Genomic DNA, 20,578 nt, shown 5'->3' on the forward strand with positions numbered 1-20,578 from the left:
GATAAGAAGGTCCTATATCTGAGCACAGACGAATATATCCGGTTAAATCTGTCTTCTTTCTGTATGGTCTTATAGTGGCTTGGCATGTGGGATTGGCATTTTCATAAGCAAGTTGCTTGACATAGTCAAGACCTGCATCCGAACTGCCAAAAATACGGCCAGCCGTTGTTATAAGTCTATGAACAAAGTCAGCAAAGGGCTCATCGGGGCCTTGTTTGATTCCTGTAAGAGACATGCTGATGTCTCCCTTAACAGGCAATTTTCTCCAGGCCTTAGTGGCTGCCACCTGTATCTGAGCATACGCTCCAGGGTCATACTGCATCTGATTGTCTGTGGTTTCATAATCACCTACTCCATTGAGCATATCAAAAGTCCACCCATTTCCCGCTTGTTGATTTCTTTTAGCTGTCTCTTTGCAATTTTCAAAATATTCAGACTTCCAAAGCAAGAAGTCACCTCCAGTCAGGGTGGCTCTGACTAAAGTATTCCAATCCTGTGGTGTTAACCAATTTTCTGCTATGGAGTCTAAAATAGCAAGGGTGTGTGGTGCTGTAGCCCCGTACTGAGAAACAGCAATTTTTAATTCTTTTATGATAGTAAAATCAAAGCCAGTGTGGTGCCTCCAGGGTTGTCCCTGATTATCCCTTGTCTCAGTAACAGGGAAAGCACTTAGAGGAGGGGGTTTAAAATCTCCGTTGATTAAGGGAACTCCTACTCTTGGATACTGTTGTCCAGGTAGAATTTGGGGGCAAATATTCCTTTTAAATCCATCAGGACTGGGCACTGATTCGTTGCCTGTCTTTAGTTTTTGTAACCTGGTAATCAGGGCTTGATATTGTTCTTCTGTTTTATTTGTTCCTCTAAATGTTTAATTTTTTCTTTCAGGTCTTCCTTTGGATCTATCACCACCATTGCCATAGGAGCAGAGGGCGGGCGATAGGGAGGTGGATATGAGAAAACGGACTGTCCTTGTTTAAGGAGCCAGTCAGGATTATGATATTTTGAGGCTTCCTCATTTATGAGGTCCCAATCAACTTGCTCATTATCTATTTTATTCTCGTTTGAAGGGTCTTTAAAACGAGTCAATGAAGGATAAATTTTAGGTGGAGCTTCGTTCTGATGTTGAGTTTTCTTTCTAACATCTGTTCTGCCTGCATCTGGGAAAGGACTTGTAACTACCTCATCTTCACTCTCAAGGTAAATAAGATCTCCCTCCCCCTTATCCTCGGAGGGCTCTCCCTGAAGATCCTGTTTTGATGCTGCTTTTAAAATGTCCTCTGTCTGAGTAACCGCTGCTGCTATATCAGAATCATTTGTTGTATGTTCTAAATCAAACACCAATACCTTATGTAAATGTATGATTACACAAATGGTATTCCTTTATTTCATGTACAAACAGAGAAACAAGATGTATACCATTTGTCTACAATAAAAAAAATTTTTTAAAAAGGACAAGATTTGCTCAACCTGATGAATTTCACCTTTGGGTCCCCTCCTTCCACTTGGGAGATATCTACTTTTTCTTTTCTTTAATAAAGCTTGCTTTCTACTCTTAAAAAATAAAACAAAAACAAAACATACAATGGAGAAAAGATAGCCTGTTCAACAAATGGTGCTGGCAAAACTGGAAATCCATATGCAGTAAAATGAAATTAAATCCCTATCTCTCACCCTGCACATAATTCAACTCAAAATGGATCAAGGATCTAGGAATTAGACCTGAGACCCTTCACCAAATAAAAGAAAAAGTAGACCTGGATCTTCATCATGTTGGCTTAGGACAGACTTCTTCAATATGACCCCCAAGAGCACAAGAACTCAATAAATGGGATGAATCAATAAATGGGATGGATTCAAAGTAAAAAGCTTTTTCTCAGCAAGGGAAACAATCAATAATGTGGAAAGAAAACCTACAGAGAGGGAGAAAATCTTTTCCATACACACTTCAGACAGAGCACTAATCTTCAAAATTTATAAAGAACTTAAAAAATTTTACACCAAAAATACAAAGAACCTAATCAATAAATGGGCTAAGGAACGGGGAAGACATTTTACAAAAGAAGATATTCAGGTGATCAACAAATACATGAAAAAGTGCTCATTATTCCTAATAATTAGAGAAATGCAAATTAAAACCACCCTAAGATTTCATCTAACTTCAATTAGAATGGTGGCTATTATCAAGAACATCAGCAATAATAATTGTTGGCATGGATGTGGGGAAAAAGGCACACTCATATATTGCTGGTGGAGTTGCAAATTGGTGCAGCCACTCTGGAAAGCAGTATGGAAATTCCTCAGAAAACTTGGAATGGATCTTCCATTTGACCCAGCTATCTCACTCCTTGGTTTATACCCGAAGGACTTAAAATCAGCATACTACAGTGGTGCAGCCACATCAATGTTCATACCTGCTCAATTCACAATAGCTAGATTGTGGAACCAACCTAGACATCCTTCATTTGATGAATGGATAAGAAACTGTGGTGTGTATACACAGTGGAATATTATTCAGCCATAAAGAAGAATAAAATTCTGGAATTTGCTGGTAAATGAATAAAGTTGGAGAATATCGTGCTAAGTGAAATAAGTCAAACCCCCAAAAATCAAAGGCCAAATGTTTTCTCTGATAAATGGATGATGATACATAATGAGGGGGTGGTGAGGGGTGGTAAGAGAAGAATGGAGGAACTTTGGATGGTGTAGGGGAAAATGGGGCAAAAGGAGTAGGGGAAGGAAAGATAGTACACGGAGATAGACAGTATTACCCTATGTTTCTGTATGATTACATGAGTGGTATGAATCTACATTGTGTACACCTTAGAAATGAAAAGTTGTACCTCATTTGTGTACAATGAATCAAAATGCAGCCTGTAAAAATAAAAAAAGTCTAAAAAAAGGAAATGAAAACACTATATGCCAGAGTCAATGGGATACACCAAAAGCAGTACTATTCATCCAAATATGAAATCTCTCACACACAAACACACACACACACACAGAGAGAGAGAGAGAGAGAGAGAGAGAGAGAGAGAGAGAGAGAGAGAGAGAGAGACATACTGTGTTTTTTATTGAATACATTTTTTGGAATATTTCCTCATATTAACACACAAAGATAATGCCTTTATTCTATTATAGGGTTGTATGATACTCCATTAGTTGACTCCTATTTTCATCAATGCTCATTGAGAGTTCTTATTTTTGATTTTTATATACAACACTTCCATGAAGTTATCATACATCCTTATGAACTATTTTATATTACAATTTTTAGGTGACAAATTTCTCAAAATGAGATTGCTAAATTACAGTTTTTGTTTGAGATTCTTGAAAATAGGATTGATTCATGCTTTTCACTGTCCTTTGTAGATAATAATAATCAAAGATATATGGGTCAATAAGTGGGCTAGCAGACTCTAGTTAATTGAGTGGTTAACTATTCTAAATTCAGAAGTGAACACTGTAAACAGCCTAAATAGATAGCATTTATTGGTCCTTTCACTTTTTTCCTTTAGCAATAAATTCTACTTGACCATCTCAAGTTTCACTCAGGAAAGCTCTAGTAATAGGCAGTTCCTTATTGAAAAACAAGGTTTTTATTTTTTTATTGTCTAACTGACACAAATGAACACTAGTATTGATTTTACTGTATCTAATATACCAATCATTATTAGAGAAAATCTATCATGCACTGAATATAGTATATTGAAAGACCACTATCCTAAGACAACCCTGTTACTATCAAAATATGCAATCCTGCTTTATTCTCTAATGCAAAGTTTTCCTTATATGTAAATAAGATAACTGAAATAGACAAATTTAATGGTCCTTTCTGGTTCTAAAATTCTATACTACAACTCTTGCCAACAAAGGTACACTGACTTACTACTCAACATTTAAAATATTTCTGCAAAGCAGAATTATTAGAATCATTTCTCTTGGATCTATTCATATTGCAAAACCTGGAGATAATTGTGGGTATGCTTTGCCTAATTTTTTGTTGTTGTTTTGGTTTGATTTTTATTTGTTTTTTGTTTTGTTATCAGGTATTGAACCCAGGGGTGCTTAACCATTAAACCACATCCCCAACCCTTTTTTATTTTTTATTTTTGAAGAGAGTCTCGATAAGTTGCTTAGGTCCTTGCTAGTTGCTGAGGCTAGTTTTGAACTTGAGATCCTCCTGCCTCAGCCTTCTGAGCTGCTGGGATTAAAGGTGTTGCCACCTCATCCAGCTCTCCTTAATTATTAAAAAGTAAAACTGAATATACTGATTCCGACTTCACAATGTTATGAAGATTCAGTAAAAGAATGATCTTAATTAACTTTTTATATTACTTCCCTCATATCAGCACTTAGTAAGTCCCACCTTTTTGCATTATGATCACTGGAAAAGGTTTGAAGGTCATTTTTAAATGTTGCCTCACTCTATCATGTTTCAAAATATTTAAAAAGTACAAAAGAATAAAATCAAATAATTAATAATAATTATCAAAAACTTGGGTGACATAAAATCTATCTTAGCCCTGCAAACAAACAACAACAAAAACTTTCAAGCATACTTACTTATGGGCTGGTATTGAAAGCACTAAGAAATAAGAAGTAGAAGAGATTATAGAGTATATGCTCAAAGTCATCACACACCATCACTTTATCTAGTTCCAATCCATGAACTAAAAGAACCCCGTGCTGTGTAACTTGAATAACAATGACAAACCCCTTCTTTGTGGGAAGAAGCATCTTTGCACAACTCCAGCACTCACAATCCCTATTCCTATATACATACAGGCCAAGCCATATAGTTCTTTTGAATTTCTATATATCATAAAATTTTCAACTGCTACATATTACAGCAAAAAAGAAACATGTAAACTATGAAATTATTTTGGGCTAGAAAGGACACAAAATTCTGGCCCAATCTCAAATTCATTCTCTTCTAAAATGCAACATAGGCTGGGCACAGTGGTACACACCTATAATCCCAGTGACTCCACAGTCTGAGGCCAGAGGATCTCAAGTTCAAAGCCAGCCGCAGCACAAAGTGAGGCACTAAGCAGCTCAGTGAGACCCTGTTTCTAAATAAAATATTTTTAAAAAGGGCTGGGGATGTGGCTCAGTGGTGAAGTGCCTACACCTGGGTTCAATACCTGGTACCAAAATAATAATAATAATAATAGTAATAGTAATAAAATATAATGTATATCTTGTCTATCTTGGATTCAAACACTGCAGAATTTTTGTCTATATTCTTTCTACTCCAAATATAAGTCCATCTTCTCCCCTTTGGGAGTTTCCCATGCTGCTTTAGTTTAGTTTAGTTTTGTTTTTGTTTTTTGTTTGTTCACAGAGTTCTCATCCCCTAACCTCAAGATCCCTGTCAAATCCACACTTCTCTACTAATCAGTCACTAATCATTCCCTGTTCTTGATTTGAGATGTTAGTGAAGATAACTTTCTGTGACTCGATGTGCCTCTGCCACTTTGCCATGAGTCTATAGAGATCCAAAAAATCCAAGTTACTTTTACTCTTTTCAATATAATTTGCTTCTTAATCTTCTAGCATCAGTTATTAAAGATTTTTTTTTGAATTAAAATAATTGAACTGAATTGATTTGAATTAAAGATTACTAGTCAACCTTGAAGAATGTAAGGGACAAAATTAATCTATGGTCCTTGGTCCCCACTGGCAGCAGAGAGAGAGAAAAGCAGTCATCAAGTGACCTATAAATATATCATTAAACAAAATATAGTTCTTTTCAGTTTTATTCCTAAAGTATAATTTGAAAGAAGGAAAGTTTGGGGATTTGAGGGAATTTTAGTCTTCTATTTACATCACTGACAGTATCCTTGACTGCATTGTGTCAGGTAGGAATCATTTAAAATGTTACATATACAAGAAAGATTGACATTCCCTGACAATCATAATTTTACAATTTAGTGGACTAAGAAAATAAAATAATAATTATTCATCAGTGTTATGGAAGTGGAAAGATTTGTGAAATGCCCTGGAGGGAAGTGAAGGCTTCCAATAATCACGTGTGATATAAAGAGTGGGGACAAAGAGGCAAAAGGAGACAGATAGGTAGACACTGTAGCATAGTTGTGGGAAAGCAGGTGCAGTCAGGGAGTTGTTAGAAAATAAATCCATGTTAATTGTTTATTTCCTTCAACAACCACCTAATGGTCTTTTTGCATTCAATAGAACATTCACACCTACAAAACTAACAGCATGCCACTTAGAAGGACATAAGACGGTAACCACAGCTTACTTGCAAGATAGTTTCCAGGATCCCCACTGAATGGGAACTCCTGCAGTGCTTCATACAGAAATTTACGAAGCTGTCCAGAAACAATTCTCTCCCACATGTGGCAACACAGATGCCCAGAGATGAGATCCCCATAAAATGAGTATGGGAGATGTCCTGGCTGAAAAGTTTCATGTCTCACAAAAGACAATTTCTCTTATAATAACTCCATAAATTTCCAAGAATCCCATAAAGGGTATGTGCAGGAGCAAGAGTCACCAAACTTGGAGAAACCCAATGTTAATTTGCCAGTCAAGGGTAATTTTTCCATAAGCAAGATTGTCAAGAAATATGCTCATATCTTGACATACTTAGTCAACCAGTGACCATAGTCTTACATAGAAGGGGAAAGGATTTTGTTAATCCTTTGTCCACACTCACTCCTTGATTAGTTCTGGGTGGAACAGTGCTCCAGGTAGTGGGTGCAACATATAGAAGCCTAGGAAAAGGGAAAGAATGATAGATACATTCCAGCATATAAATCAAGTTCACAATGCCAGCAGCATATTGGGGATTGGGGGACAAGAAAGGATACTGGAACTAACAGAAGAATAACGATGGAGAAGCAAAGTAGAATATATTTTGCAAGAGCATAATTTAGTGTAGATCTATAAAAGGGTCTAAAGTACAAATAGGATTTCATCATATTTACATTTTATATAGTTATCTATGACAGCTTTATGGCTGTCTAACAGAGAGCCTCATATCTTGAGTTCAATCTCACAGATTCACTCTTTAACCTTCCCCACCTGTTGTCTTCCTAAGGGGTTAGTTTGAATGTTTTGCAACCATTGGGTTCCCTACTTTCTAGTCTTGTGCTAGACTCAACCTAATGAGAACCTGAGCAAAAGATCCAAGGAAAAAAGAAGAGCGTAGAGCCAGTATATTTCCTCCACTGTATTCTGCCCTTCGAGGTTTCCTCAAGTTGGCTCTGTCCTTTGACCTGTTATCCCTGCTCTTCTTCATGCCTTCAAAACCAGCACCATTTATGATTACACAAATGGTATGAATCTATATTGTGCACAATCATAGAAATGAAATTATGTACCCCATTTGTGTACAATGAATCAAAATGCAATCTGTAAAATGAAAAAAAGAAAAAGAACCAAAAGGACAATAGCATAATATCTTGTCTGTGGTAACAGTAGCTGAGCTCACTTGGACCATGGGTTCAGTGACCTCTGGGTGCCTGGGCTACTGAGCATGGTGAAATGAAACAACTTCCTAGGTAACACTATGCAATCAGCTCACCCCAATGCTGTCTTCTCAAAACATTCTTTCAAACAAGTTTTCACTTTTACATCCTTAATCTTTGGATGACTTCAAGGCATGCTTCCTACTGTCCTGGTGCAAAGTACTTGTTTCTCTTTAATAATGGTAATCTTTTCATCAACTGCACTTTCTTTGGCCTCAGTTTTATAAGTGTTTTTTTCTGACCAAACTGCAAGTTTTTCAAATCTTTCTGCTCTCCTTCTTCCTCCAGATCCTCACTGTAAACCTGACCAAAAGCATACAACAGTACCCATGTCACAATCTGAAGGCTGTGATTCCTTCAAATTTCCTCCACCAGGTTAATTAGTCTGTCACCTTTAAACTCATCCTCACACAAAGTCTCAGCACATTTACAAAATGTAATCAAGATATTTTGGTTTTGTTTTCCAGAATGTAACATATGCGACCTCTGGTTCAATTCTTAACAGAGTCCTCACTCCCATATGAAACCTCATGAGCACAGTCTACTTTCTGCATTCCTGTTGGGATTCTGATCTTCTGAGCTCACACCAGAACTGCTTGTTAAGTTCTACTTACAACATTCCGGGATTGTTTAGCTTGTATCTGCAAACCTATCCAAACTCCTCCTGCCAACAAATTCCAAAGTCTTCTGTACCACATGGTCAGATATAGTCATAGCAATGATTCCACTCTAGGTATCAATTTTCTGATAGTTTTTCTCTGTGACCAAAGTATCTGACATGACATATTTTGGCTCACAGCTGCAGAAGTGGCAGGCTCCATTGCACAATCATGCAGAGCACCATGGCAGAACACCATGGCAGAAAGGCATGGCAGAAGGAGGCTGCTCAGCTTAGGACAACCAGTAAGAAGAGAGACAGAGCAAAGGGACAGAGACAAGAGCATGCTCATAAAGATCAAATCCTTCAAGGATGTCCTACATCCTACAGTTCCATCACCTCCCAATAATGCCATAAAATTATTTATCTACAGCTGAAGTCAAAATCCTCATGATCCAGAAAAATAAATCCTACTAATCCATTCACCCCAAAATCCTCACCTCTGACCATTGCTGCTTTCGGAACCAAGACTTTAACAAATGACACTATGGGGGACACTTCAGATCCAAACCATAATGAAGTAGTAGGCCCATTACATCTCTTGTTCTGGGTATGATGTCTTTAATAAAAAAGGCCAACTAACTTTATTGTTCATTTGTCACCAGAGGAGGTCCAAAGAGGGCCCCAGAGAGGGGATTTCAACTCAGGATGACAGAGTCCTTGATGTATCTGACAGAAGAGTTTCAGCCTGTATCAGAAGCACAAGTAGAGGTTTATTTAGGAAAGCAAGGATTGTGCATTGGAAAGGAAAGAGAGGTGCAAATTATCTGGAGAGTGAGAAGCAATTGCTTGGTCTGGGGTTCTAATATTCACAGAGAGAAAGTAGCTAGGGAGCTGAAATAGATATTAAGTCAGGGCAGAGACATCCTGTTTCCTGCCAGCTTTCCTTAACTTGTGCATGGCCTCGCATAATGCTACTTTCTACAAGCAAGGAAATGAGCACAAGGATGGGGGCTGACTTGCTCACAAGTTGCTTCTTTTGTATTACAGTGGTTTATGAGCCTTGCCTGAATTCCAGTATTCATGAGCACTTCTCTTTCGAGATTCAGTAGTTTTTATTTCCAAATTCCTATCTCAGTATGTGGATTTTGATCTGCATGCACATAATGTTTTCAACATCCACCCAAAAAGGGCATCTAAGGCAGTTCACATTCCCCTAGGACAGATACCAGTGTACGTTCATAGTCTTGCTTTAGAGATACTCTGATTGGCCTGCTCTCTGTCACAATAAATTCAAAGATTTGTGACTCATTTGATTACATCACAGACCATGATATTTTAAATGAGCTCACTAAGTCAATAGATCTGATGAGCAAAAAAAGATACTCTGGGTAGTTAACTAAAAGAGTGGAGGGTAACAAGTGGTTGAAATATTGGTGCAGTTTTAGGAATCCTGTGGTTTAAGCCATACCAACTTCTCTTACAAGATAAAAAAGGAGTTACTGCACGTTGCACCTCCAGTGCTAGATGAATAACATGACTGAGCAAAACAGATTGCTAGACCTCTTCCAGTTTGAGAGGAAGCATGTATTGTGCTTGAGAATCTGGTTCAGACTTATTTCTCTAGAGACTTAAAAACATTCTCAATTTTGAGTGGATCACAGAATAAACCAAAAAAAGTACTTCAAAGTTTAGTCTAACTATTCCCTTTAGACTTCCAGATTTATTAGTGATAGCACTAGGAATAGCAACATACCCAATTTTACTTTTTCCCCTAGGACAAATAATTCCTTCAAAACCCTCAAATACTTCATTAACGGCAAAATGCATAGTGATCAATGGATTTATCTCCATCTTGGCTTTACCACACAAGCTTCTGACAACAATTTTAGAAGGGGCTAGAATCAGTAATGAAAAATAAGGGTTGCTTATGTGATTGACCATGTTACCTAAACAGAGAAAGAAAAGAAATGAGAAAAGGAGACAAATACCATCATTGCAAATGCAAATATAAAGGAGTGGGATATTTTTCATGTTTTTGTTTCTTTGTTATTTATGACTCTGTTCCCATCCATTAATATAAAAGAATGTTCTTCAAATATTTTCCAAGGTATGTAAGTTCTAAAAAATATTTATGAGTTTAAATCAAATGCTTTAATAAAAATAATGTTGTGATTTATTGAGTAAATCAAAGCATTACTTAATCAAAGCAATTCACCTCCATATGATTCTTTAATTTCTTATTGGCAAAGCATTTTCAAATATATAATACTTACCTAATATATCTGTAAAGGAGAAAAGAGGAAATATTGTTCTTCCTTTAGCTAATGAAACCACCAAAGTACAGAGGTTTTCTGCACAGATTTAAATAATTTATATTAAAATGCAAACATCTTCCAATATGCTTTAAAAAAGTGCATTGGGTCACTTTGGTATGCTATATGAAATTAGACTTTCTATCCCAATTAATCTGAACACTAGAAAAACATTTGTGTTTCTTTCATAATGTGTGTCAAGCACTGTACTAGGCCTAGGAATTTAAAAATGAATAAAATAGTAACCTCAACTCTTAGGAAAACACATATACACATACACACATTTATACACGCACATACACACACACATACAGGAGTTATAACATGATATACTCAATATAAACAATCTACTTTGACACCAAAAATAAATAAATAAAGAGTAAGTAAGTTAGTGGTTAATACTGAGTGATGTTATAAAAGACCTTAGAGAGAAGGTAATCTATTTTATGGAAGTTTAAAAGATGAGAAGGATTTTGTAAGGAAGTAAAAGGACACCGGGAAGAAGCTTTAGTTAGGAAGAGAGCAAAATAAAGAAGCAGAGCTTATACCATAGAAACACAAAGACTTAGGGGGTGACCAAGGAAGGAAAGAAGCCATTAAAACTGAGAACAATTGAGCTGTGAAGAGCAATGGGTGATGATCCAGGTCTATATTTTGTTAAAACAGCATTAATTTTACTGTGAATACTAGAAATCAAAATGCCCATGAGATAAACATAACACTTATCACATCCTATGTTTCTGAAGTCTGCCAAATTATATGACAGATTTTGTAATGGGAAGAAGAGACAATTTTTACTAACATGGGGCACTTAAATGTGTGTTGTGTCATTCTTTTGCATCACATTTCATGCATTGTATTTGTCTCATGCCTATGCATTTTATTACTTTGGGGATAAATATTTCTATGAAGATCATCAGTTCTCTTAAAACACTAGCAATAGCAGTCAGCATTTAATACCACTCTACACAATCAATTTCATAACTTCTCTTCAGGGAGTTACATTCTAGGAATAGCAAAAGTATGGGGAAATAAAAGTACAATGGGTATAGAAAAGTGAAAATTAGTGAGAAATTGCCTAGTGACTATCAATCATTCTTGACTAGCAGAGTTTAAATGCACCTAGATCCTAAGCATGCTTTTTCATTTATGGTACACCTGAAGAAGTTCTTTTAAGGGCAAGAGCTTACTACAATACTACAAATTGTACATTCCTGTATAATCATTTCTGTCTCACTGTATGTCATGGTCTAGATATGAGATGTCACCCAAAAGTCCTTGTGTTAAAGCAGGGATGCTTGGAAGTAAAATAATTAGATTATAAGTGCTGTAACTTAATTGGTTCATCCTAGTTTGAGTGAACTAAGTGAGTGGTGATTGTAGGCAGTGGCTGAAGCAGGTGGGTCACAGGAGGCATGCCTGGAAGGGTTCACCTTCTCTGTGGCACTTTCCCCCTCTCCTCTCTCTGCTTCCCAGCTGTCATGAGGTGAGCAGTGCTTCTCCTCCACGCCCTCCCAAATGTGATATGCTGATTCTTCTTATGCCCAGAGCAATGGGCATGGCCAACCATGGAGTTAACCTCAGGAACCAAGAGCCAAAATAAAATTTATCCTCTGTAAGTTTTTTTTTTTTTTTTTAAATATTTTGGTCACAGCAATGCAAAACTGACTAATACTATTCATACATACATGATAGCAACAATAATAAAGTAACTGGGTTTTGTTGATTTTTTGGGGGGGTAAGCTGTATAGGTCTTTCCATATTTAATAATGGTAATACTTGTTTATGGAATAATATTAAATGATTGATTTTGAAGAATTAAACAGAAATATCCAATAAAATCTATTAAAAAAGATTCTGTGAAGCACCGTAGTAAATGCTTTCTGTATATTCTTCTAATTTTTTCAACTACCTGTGGGAGATAAGTTGTATCTTAAATTTACCACTGATGAAAACAACCTAGAAAGGTAATCTGTTTTGTTTAAGGAAATAAAAGTCATATACAGAAAACATAAAGAAGGATTGAAGTAGTGCTAATATGAAAGACTCAGGTATTAACCATGAAAAAATCAAACAACCATAAGAAAAAAGTCCCAACATGAAAACTGGCAAAAGATGTGAACAGTCACTAAAGATAGATGGTTAGCAAAGAAGCACATAAAAATATGCTGTCATTTAATTATTATCAGAATGTAAAGTTAAAACATTGAAATATCAGTACACACCTAGCAATAGCTAAAATTTTTTTAAAAAATAACAAAATTAAATGACTGATACCAAATATTAGCAAGGATATGAAGGAATTTGGTCTCTTATACACTGCTGATATCAATGTAAACTGTTTCAAGCCCTCTGGAGAACAGTCTGAAAGTTTGCCAAAGGTTAAAAATAGACTTACTCTATATGATCCAGTCACTCCACTATAAGATATTTACCCAAGAGAAAGGAAAGCACACGTCCACACAAAGAGTTGTACAGGAATTTTCATCCCAGCTTTATTTTAATAGTTCCATCCGTAAACAACAAAAATGCCAATCAGTGGGTGGCAGGACAAAGGAATTGTCATAAAACTATAATGTTATACAACTCAACACTAAAAGGAACTATTGGTACAAGCGGCAACATGGATGAATCTCAAAATACTTAGTGAAAGAGACCAGGAATAAAGTTCTATTTATTGCACATTAAATTGTAGAAAATACAAACTAATCTATATAGGGATCAGTGTTGTCTGGGATGGGATGGGACAGGGACAAGTGGAAAATGAAGGATTACAGAGCACAAAGGGCTTGTGAGGAAACTTCTGGGATTGATGAAAATGTTCACTATCTTAAATTTAGGTGATGGTTTCACTTGTGTGTGTGTGTGTGTGTGTGTGTGTGTGTGTGTGTGTGTACAATATATGCTATCAAACTGTAGTAGAGTTTTTATATATGTTAATTCTCTGTAAAGCTGTTTAAAAAGTTTATGTGTACTGTTATGGATATTTTTCATTATTGTCTTAATTTGTGTGAATTATCAATATTTTAGCAATGGTTATCTGTGTAAAGGAGCTGTTTTGAATTTTCTTCTGTGAGTTCATCCTCATTTTCTTTATACCCTACAACATTGTTAAATATCCTTTTAAGACTAAATATTCTAATATTTAATTTTTTTTTTTTTTTTTTTTTTTTTTGGTGGTGCTGGGGATTGAACCCAGGGCTTTATGCTTGCAAGGCAAGCACTCTACCAACTGAACTATATCCCCAGCCCACTCTAATATTTAATTCTTTAAAAAGTGTATCTCTCTCTTGCCAAGTATGGTGGCCAACGTCTGTAATCCTACCTACTGGGGAGGCTAAAGCAGGAAGATGAGAAGTTTGAGGCCAGCCTGGATGAGAGCCTATCACAAAATAACATGTAGCTCAGTGGTATAGGCACTTGCCTAGCATGTGGTAGGTTCTGTGTTTGGTCCCCAGTACTGCAAAAGACACACCTTTCTCTCTCTCTCTCTCTCTCTCTCTCTCTCTCTCTCTCTCTCTCTCTCTCTCTCTCTCTCCCCCCTCCCCCTTTAACAAAAGATGAGAAGGTAAAATCAATTTGTAGCCAGTTGGTACATTCTTCCTACTTTTCCATAGTATCTGATTTTTGTATCTGTACAGTGAAGAAAAAATTATATTTAAAAAAATAAATACGTATTTTGAAGGACCTACTTGAAGCACACACTTGAAAAGTTGTCCACTATATTGGCAATTACTTCCATACATACTAATAATACTACATATTTTAAAATAACAAGGAAATCAATTTTATACACTTGCTTTAAAAATGGGCATTTACACTCAAGATGAATTGATGATGACTGGGTTAACCCTTTCCCTGCATTCCTTCTGCCACCACCATCTTTTCCTCAAGAAAAGATCAGAGCTGCAGGGCAAGGGCAGTTCGGTCCCTTTTTTGCAAGTCACAGTGCCTACTCTTATGACAGTATTTTTAACTTAGGTAAAAATAATAAATTAAAACTCCCAGGAGCAGGAATCTCGCATTGATGATGGGACAAATGCTTGAATAAATGGAGTCCTATAACTGTATCTGTCTGTGTCGTAGACCCCAGGACCAGAATGGTCCAACCACCACAGGTGCAGTGCGTGGTGGAGCCAGAAGCCCTCGCCGTGGAACTCGGCGCCTGTGGAAGGGAAGGGGTGTGTGACGCAGTCCCTGTCACTTAGGCCCGCGTTCTGACTCACACCAGAAGCCCCCTCACCCGACTTCGTCCTGAGCCCGCCGGGTCTCAGTTTCCCCACTTCCAGAAAGGCAGAGCCATGCTGTCCTGTTTCCGTTTCCTCTCCAAGTACATCAGCCCTTCGCTGCTGGCCCTGCGCACCACAGGCTGCAGCATTGTGATTCCGCAGCTCTGGGTCTCCAGGCGCCCCTGGGGCCCTCAGTCGGCCACCCCGCGACTTCTGCTGGCCACAGTGGCCTCCTCCTGGGACCCCTCTGGGCCTTCCCGCGTGCGCCAGAACTTTCACCGCGACTCCGAGGCCGCAGTAAACCACCAAATCAACCTTGAGCTCTATGCGTCCTATGTGTACTTGTCCATGGCCTATTACTTCTCCCGCGATGACGTGGCCTTGTACAACTTCTCCAGGTATTTTCTTCGCCAGTCCCGGGAGGAGAGAGAGCATGCAGAGAAGCTGATGAGGTTTCAGAACCAGCGAGGAGGCCAGATCTGCCTAAAGGACATCAAGAAGCCAGACAAAGACAACTGGGAAAGTGGGCTGCATGCCTTGCAGTGTGCTCTAGTCTTGGAGAAGAATGTGAACCACTCATTGCTGGAATTGCACACCCTGGCCTCAGACAAAGGTGACCCCCATTTATGTGACTTTCTGGAAACCCATTACCTGAATGAACAGGTGAAGTCTATCAAAGAACTAGGTGACCATGTACACAACTTGATTAAGATGGAGTCCCAGGATGCTGGCCTAGCAGAGTACCTTTTTGACAAACATACCCTTGGAAACGAAAAACAGAACTAAACCACAGGCTGCCTTTCCCACAGCCCAGTGGACCCAAGATCTAGAGTCAGCTGACTCCTGCTTTCTTGCCTTTAAAATTCACCTTCATCTTTACATTCTTCTGTTATACTGTTGCTCCAATAAAGTGATTTGTAGAGAATATACTTAGCCCATGTTAACAATGGCTTTCTGCCAGCATCAAGATACTAATCTTTTCACAGCCTGAATGATAGCCCAGGAGAGTAGGGTGTGAAAAGAACTGCAAAAAAAAGTACACAAAGTGGATGCAAACTAATGTTTCCCATTCCAGGTGTTCTTCCTAACAATGAACCTACCCTAAAATTCCATGATTTTCAATTCAACAAGTGCCTGCTGTTTTCAAGATCTTATGCAGAAGACTGAAGCAGGAAAATACATAAGATAAATATACAAATAAGACAAAGTTAAATATATATATATATATATTTCATATATATATCATATATACAAAATTCTTGGACAATGTTTTCTTTTTCAGTGTTTTCCAAGGAATAGTAGTGTCTAGAGATGATTTGTTTTTTAAAAAGTTTTCATAATCAAATAAATTTGGAAAAAAACTATATCAGGCACCAATACTAAACTTGGAAAATCACAGTGTGTATTAGAATTCTAAGAGCCTTGAGAAGTCTCTCAATTAAAAACAAAAAAATCAAATGAAAAGACTTAATTATCATTTTTAGCTTGGTGTTTCCTTACTCTAGGCAATCTCAATTACTTTTTCCTTTTAAAAAATAATAATATAACAAAGCATTTCAGTTTGGTTCCAGACTCTGTGCACTTTGCCAGTTTGTCACATAGCCTCATTTTTAACATATCCTAAAGAGTGAAAATACTGTATAAAACCCCATTCCTGTCATCTTTAGAGTAGAGGAGAAAGAACAACGTATATAAAGGATCCAGAATGAAGGAAACATCCTGCCTGGTAGATGTTTTCTTCAGAGAGGTGAGAAGGGGAGATGAATGGGAGAATATTTGGTGAACAGGCATTAGGCCAGACTAGAGCACAAAAAAAATCATTTTTTGGACAGAAAGGCTGAGAACATTGTGTGTAGGTAAGAAGAGAGTTTGGCCTTATTTTGGTGAGCAGAGGCAATGTTTTCAAGTACTCCTAAAGGAAGAATGCTGTGCTAAAAATTGAGTAATCAGAAGCTTAATCATTTTGTATAAAATAATAATGACATGAATGTCTATGATTATTGTGGGTCATCTGAGAAACAGATGCCAAGATGAGATTAAGCACACAGTATTTTAGAGAAAACTAAAAGCCCTCTGAGAGAAAATGGGAAATGAACTGAGAGAAAAAAAGGAAAACCTATTTGGAGTCCTTGCAAGGTTGGTCCCCAGGGAAGGAAGAAAGGAAAGTTATGCAAGTCTGTTAGTGAGACCTCCAGCCAACATCACTAGTCAGATGAATCCCAAGTCTCCCAGTAATGGGCCCACCTGAGTAAGTTTTCTGTATAAAGTTGCTAACTGGGAGGAACCCATAGTCAGTGAGGACTTACAGTAAACTAATTAATGAATATTAGGCCAGACACACTGTTGCACATGTGTAATCCAAGTGACTTGGGAGACTGAGACAGGAGGATCACAAGTTTAAGACCAGCTTCAGCTATTTAGCCAAACCCTCAGCAACTTTATGAGACCCTGTGTCGAAATAAAAAATAAAAAAAGGACTGGGGATGTAGTTCAGTGGTAAAGCACCCCTGGATTCAATTTCAGAGCACAACAGTAGGGGACCTTAGCATATGAAGTCCCTAAAGTCCAGGATCTGAACAATACATGCCTATAATCACATAAGTTCAATAAAATAGTTTAAATTAAAACACCATACATGGAACAACACTGAGTTGTTGTTAAATATGATTTTGTCAAACACATTATTAGGTAAGCAGAAATTCACAATTTATTATCTTAAAAGCAAGCAATTTTACAAAACAGGGTTATATTTTTATATTTATATATAATTATGTATATAAAACCACAAAGAAATTATATAGCATGTATTTAAAATGGTTGAACATATATGTACATATATATATATATATATATATATCTCAAGAAATTTAGCTAATCTCTTAAATAGTGAAGTTGTGGTTTTTTAAAAATTGTCTTTTTAACAAGCACCCATAATTATCATACTAAGGAAAGAAAAGCAAAATATAGGGTGGAGAGACAAACCGTAAGCCTGAAATATGATGGAAATAATGGAAGTCAAACAGATGCTGGTGAGAGTACATAGTCAGAATCATTAAAATTTTGTGATCGATCAAATGGAGGGAGTTACAAAAATGAGGTATGGGAAGAAAATTAGTATCAAGTCTATATTACCAGAGAATAAAGGATTTAAGAATAAATATGGATCTCAGCAGGAGGACTAAGTGGAGGTGGGGGAGTCATAATGATTTTGGTTTGATTATGCTGATCAGTCTCATTTTACATTCCATCCTTAAATGGGCCTATTTTGCTGCACAGGAATCCTATTACATTGCTTTAGAAATTTTCCTCTTCAATTTTTCTAGATGAGTGTTTTTCAAACAGCACATTGCAACCCATTAGTGTGTCATGAAATTGTTTAGTGAGTCACTTTCTACCTTCTGAATAAAATATAATTGAAGTGCTTTGAAAGAAAGTGAAGTTAGGGTATTAACTACTGAAAACTGTTTCAATTGTGTGTGTGTGTTTGTGTGTGTGTGTGTACATGTGTTCTTATGTATTTACTTCTCGGGTCATGTTTCTTATTCTGTGTTGCTATCAAAAAGGTTCAATAACTACTCTCTTAGGTCATTGTTTCCCAGATTATCCTCTCTCCTCCAACCTCCAAATCTTTTCTCACTCTCACTCCCAAAAGTCAGTTGATAAGCTTCTTACTTCTTGAGAAATTAGAAGTAATTTCAGGAGAATTTCACATTTTTCCTGCACTGAATTAATCAAGCACTTAGATCCATAGTCACATATTATGCTGTTTGTTCTGGTGCAGAGGTTGAAGCACCTATATTGCCTCCTAAAACCATCCTCCTGCAATGTCCTTAATCCTAAATTTCCCCCATACTTAAGAACACAAGTGTACCTACAAATCCCCTCTCTCGAATCAATTTTTCCTTCTTTATTGGTTAATCCCCATGAGAATGTGCAAGCATTGAGTTATTGCTCCTCATTTTTAAAAAAAGTAATGCTAATAGTGGGCTTACATTACTTGCAGCAAATACCAGGCACCCAACAAATCTTTATCCCCATTCCCACTCTTTTTCAACAAAACTTCTTGAAAAGTTGTTTCTCCTTCCTGCCTCCACTCCTTATTCAGCCCTTACTTGATCCCTCCAGTATAAGGCTGTATCAGTCACCACATGAGACTTTTTTTCCCTGTCAAGGTCATCTATGACTTCCATATTAATAAATCCATTTCTCTTATTCAACCAACTAGCAGTACTTGTAAGTTCTCTCTTGAAGCACTCTCTTACTCTCATATGTCTTAGTCACTGTTTCTCATCCCCACTCATCTTCCTGACCTTTAAACCCTGGAATAGTCCTTTCATCTGGATTTTTCTTTATCGGTAGTTGTTTTCCAAAGTTTTCATCCAGGATAGTGACTTCTATTTGCTGAAAGATGACATGTTTATGTAGTTTGCTTAATCTCACCTCTGAACTCCAGGTTTATGTGCAAATCAAGTAACTGACTTTTCTTCAAATACGTAATAAGTATCTTAGATTTAACATGCTTAAAATCGCACTCTTGACTTCATCACTCTCCAATGTCTTCTCATCCTAATCTCTTGCTTCATGATAAATATGGCATCTTCCCACTAGTCTTTCTGGATGACTCTATTTTTATCCACATGGCAATACAGTCCCATAGCAAATTCTTTCAAGTCTTCCTTAGAAATAGATTTTGAATCTTAAACCACTTCTGAAAACACTCATCATTGACATTTTGCTATGAGCTCTCACCCTTTCCTCATTTTACATATTACCTCACACTCTTAAAAGGTCTTACTGCTTCTACACTTGAGAACATACATTCATTCCACAAAGCAGCCGAAGTGTTTCTTTTATCTTATAGGTATAATTCAGATCTTATTACATCTCTGTTCAAAACTCTTTATCAACTTCTTCCCTAATTTGGAGGAAAATTCAAGGGCAAGTTTCTTACCTTGCCCCACAGGCCTTCTGTGATCTGAGTCTCTGATATCTCTTTGAACGGATGTTTTTGTTTTGTTTTATGTGTGTATAAAAGGTGGTAAAATTGTAAGATTTTATATATGAAATATATGAATACATATTCTATATAATATGTATTGCATACAATGAGGTTGAAGAAGTATCAATCTTTTAATGTCAATAGCATCTCTATTGGGGAGGGATGAGGAGAATGTCTTTAGCTCACTATTCTCCAGTAACATTTGCCCCCATTTTTCCCCTATACCTTAAGACCGATTCCTTCTGGTGGAACATTTTGCTCCCAAGCATGTCCTCCAGATTTCTGATTGTCCTTGCATAAAAGGACTTCACTGATTATCCAATTTAAGTTTTTCACTGCATTTCAGTCATTCTCTTCCTCCTAACTTGATTTACTTTTCTCCATGGCACTTACCACCAGTTTCTTACTGGTTTGCTTAGGCATTCTTCTCTCCCTTGAGTGTTTGCATAACTCTAGAGAAGCACCTATTGCCTAGTAAGTTCTCAATGAAAATAAATAAATGAATGATGGAGGAAGTGAATGATGAAAAATATCCTGAAACCAGCTGGAAGTGCTCATCTGAATCTTTCCAGAAGTATCAGAGGCATATCTGGAAGTGACTGTATGGAGATGATAAATAAAACTGAACTCACAAAGAAAACAGGAGAAAAAAAAGAGACAGAGAAGAGGGACCCAAATACAGAAGCTTCAGAAACTGGAGAAGTTCTAGATTTAGATAAAGAACCCTTGAAATGATACAGAAGAAGAACATAAATATATCAAAACAAAAATAAATATAGCACTCATCTTGGAAGTTTAGTAAACTCCACTGCTGCAGAGTTTACTGAAATTGTGGACTGAAAAGCCATCAGAGTTAACATTTAATCATTCACTGATCATTCCAGAATATTGATTGCCTTTAGGAATGGTGAAGACAGAATGGTAGGCATAAGGTAAATGAG

At 37.0% G+C, this 20,578-nt stretch overlaps 1 protein-coding gene across 1 annotated transcript; it reads left to right on the forward strand.

Annotated features, from left to right (window-relative positions):
- Positions 1 to 14,710: 14,710 nt before the first annotated feature.
- Positions 14,711 to 15,424, forward strand: FTMT (ferritin mitochondrial; the record flags this gene model as incomplete). Its single annotated transcript, XM_079144719.1, has 1 exon — positions 14,711 to 15,424. One exon carries the CDS (start codon positions 14,711 to 14,713, stop codon positions 15,422 to 15,424), a length of 714 nt encoding a protein of 237 aa, XP_079000845.1.
- Between the last annotated feature and the right edge of the window lie 5,154 nt (positions 15,425 to 20,578).

Source organism: Sciurus vulgaris (genome assembly GCF_902686455.1).
Source record: "Sciurus vulgaris genome assembly, chromosome: 6".
NCBI classification, from domain to species: Eukaryota; Metazoa; Chordata; class Mammalia; order Rodentia; family Sciuridae; genus Sciurus; species Sciurus vulgaris.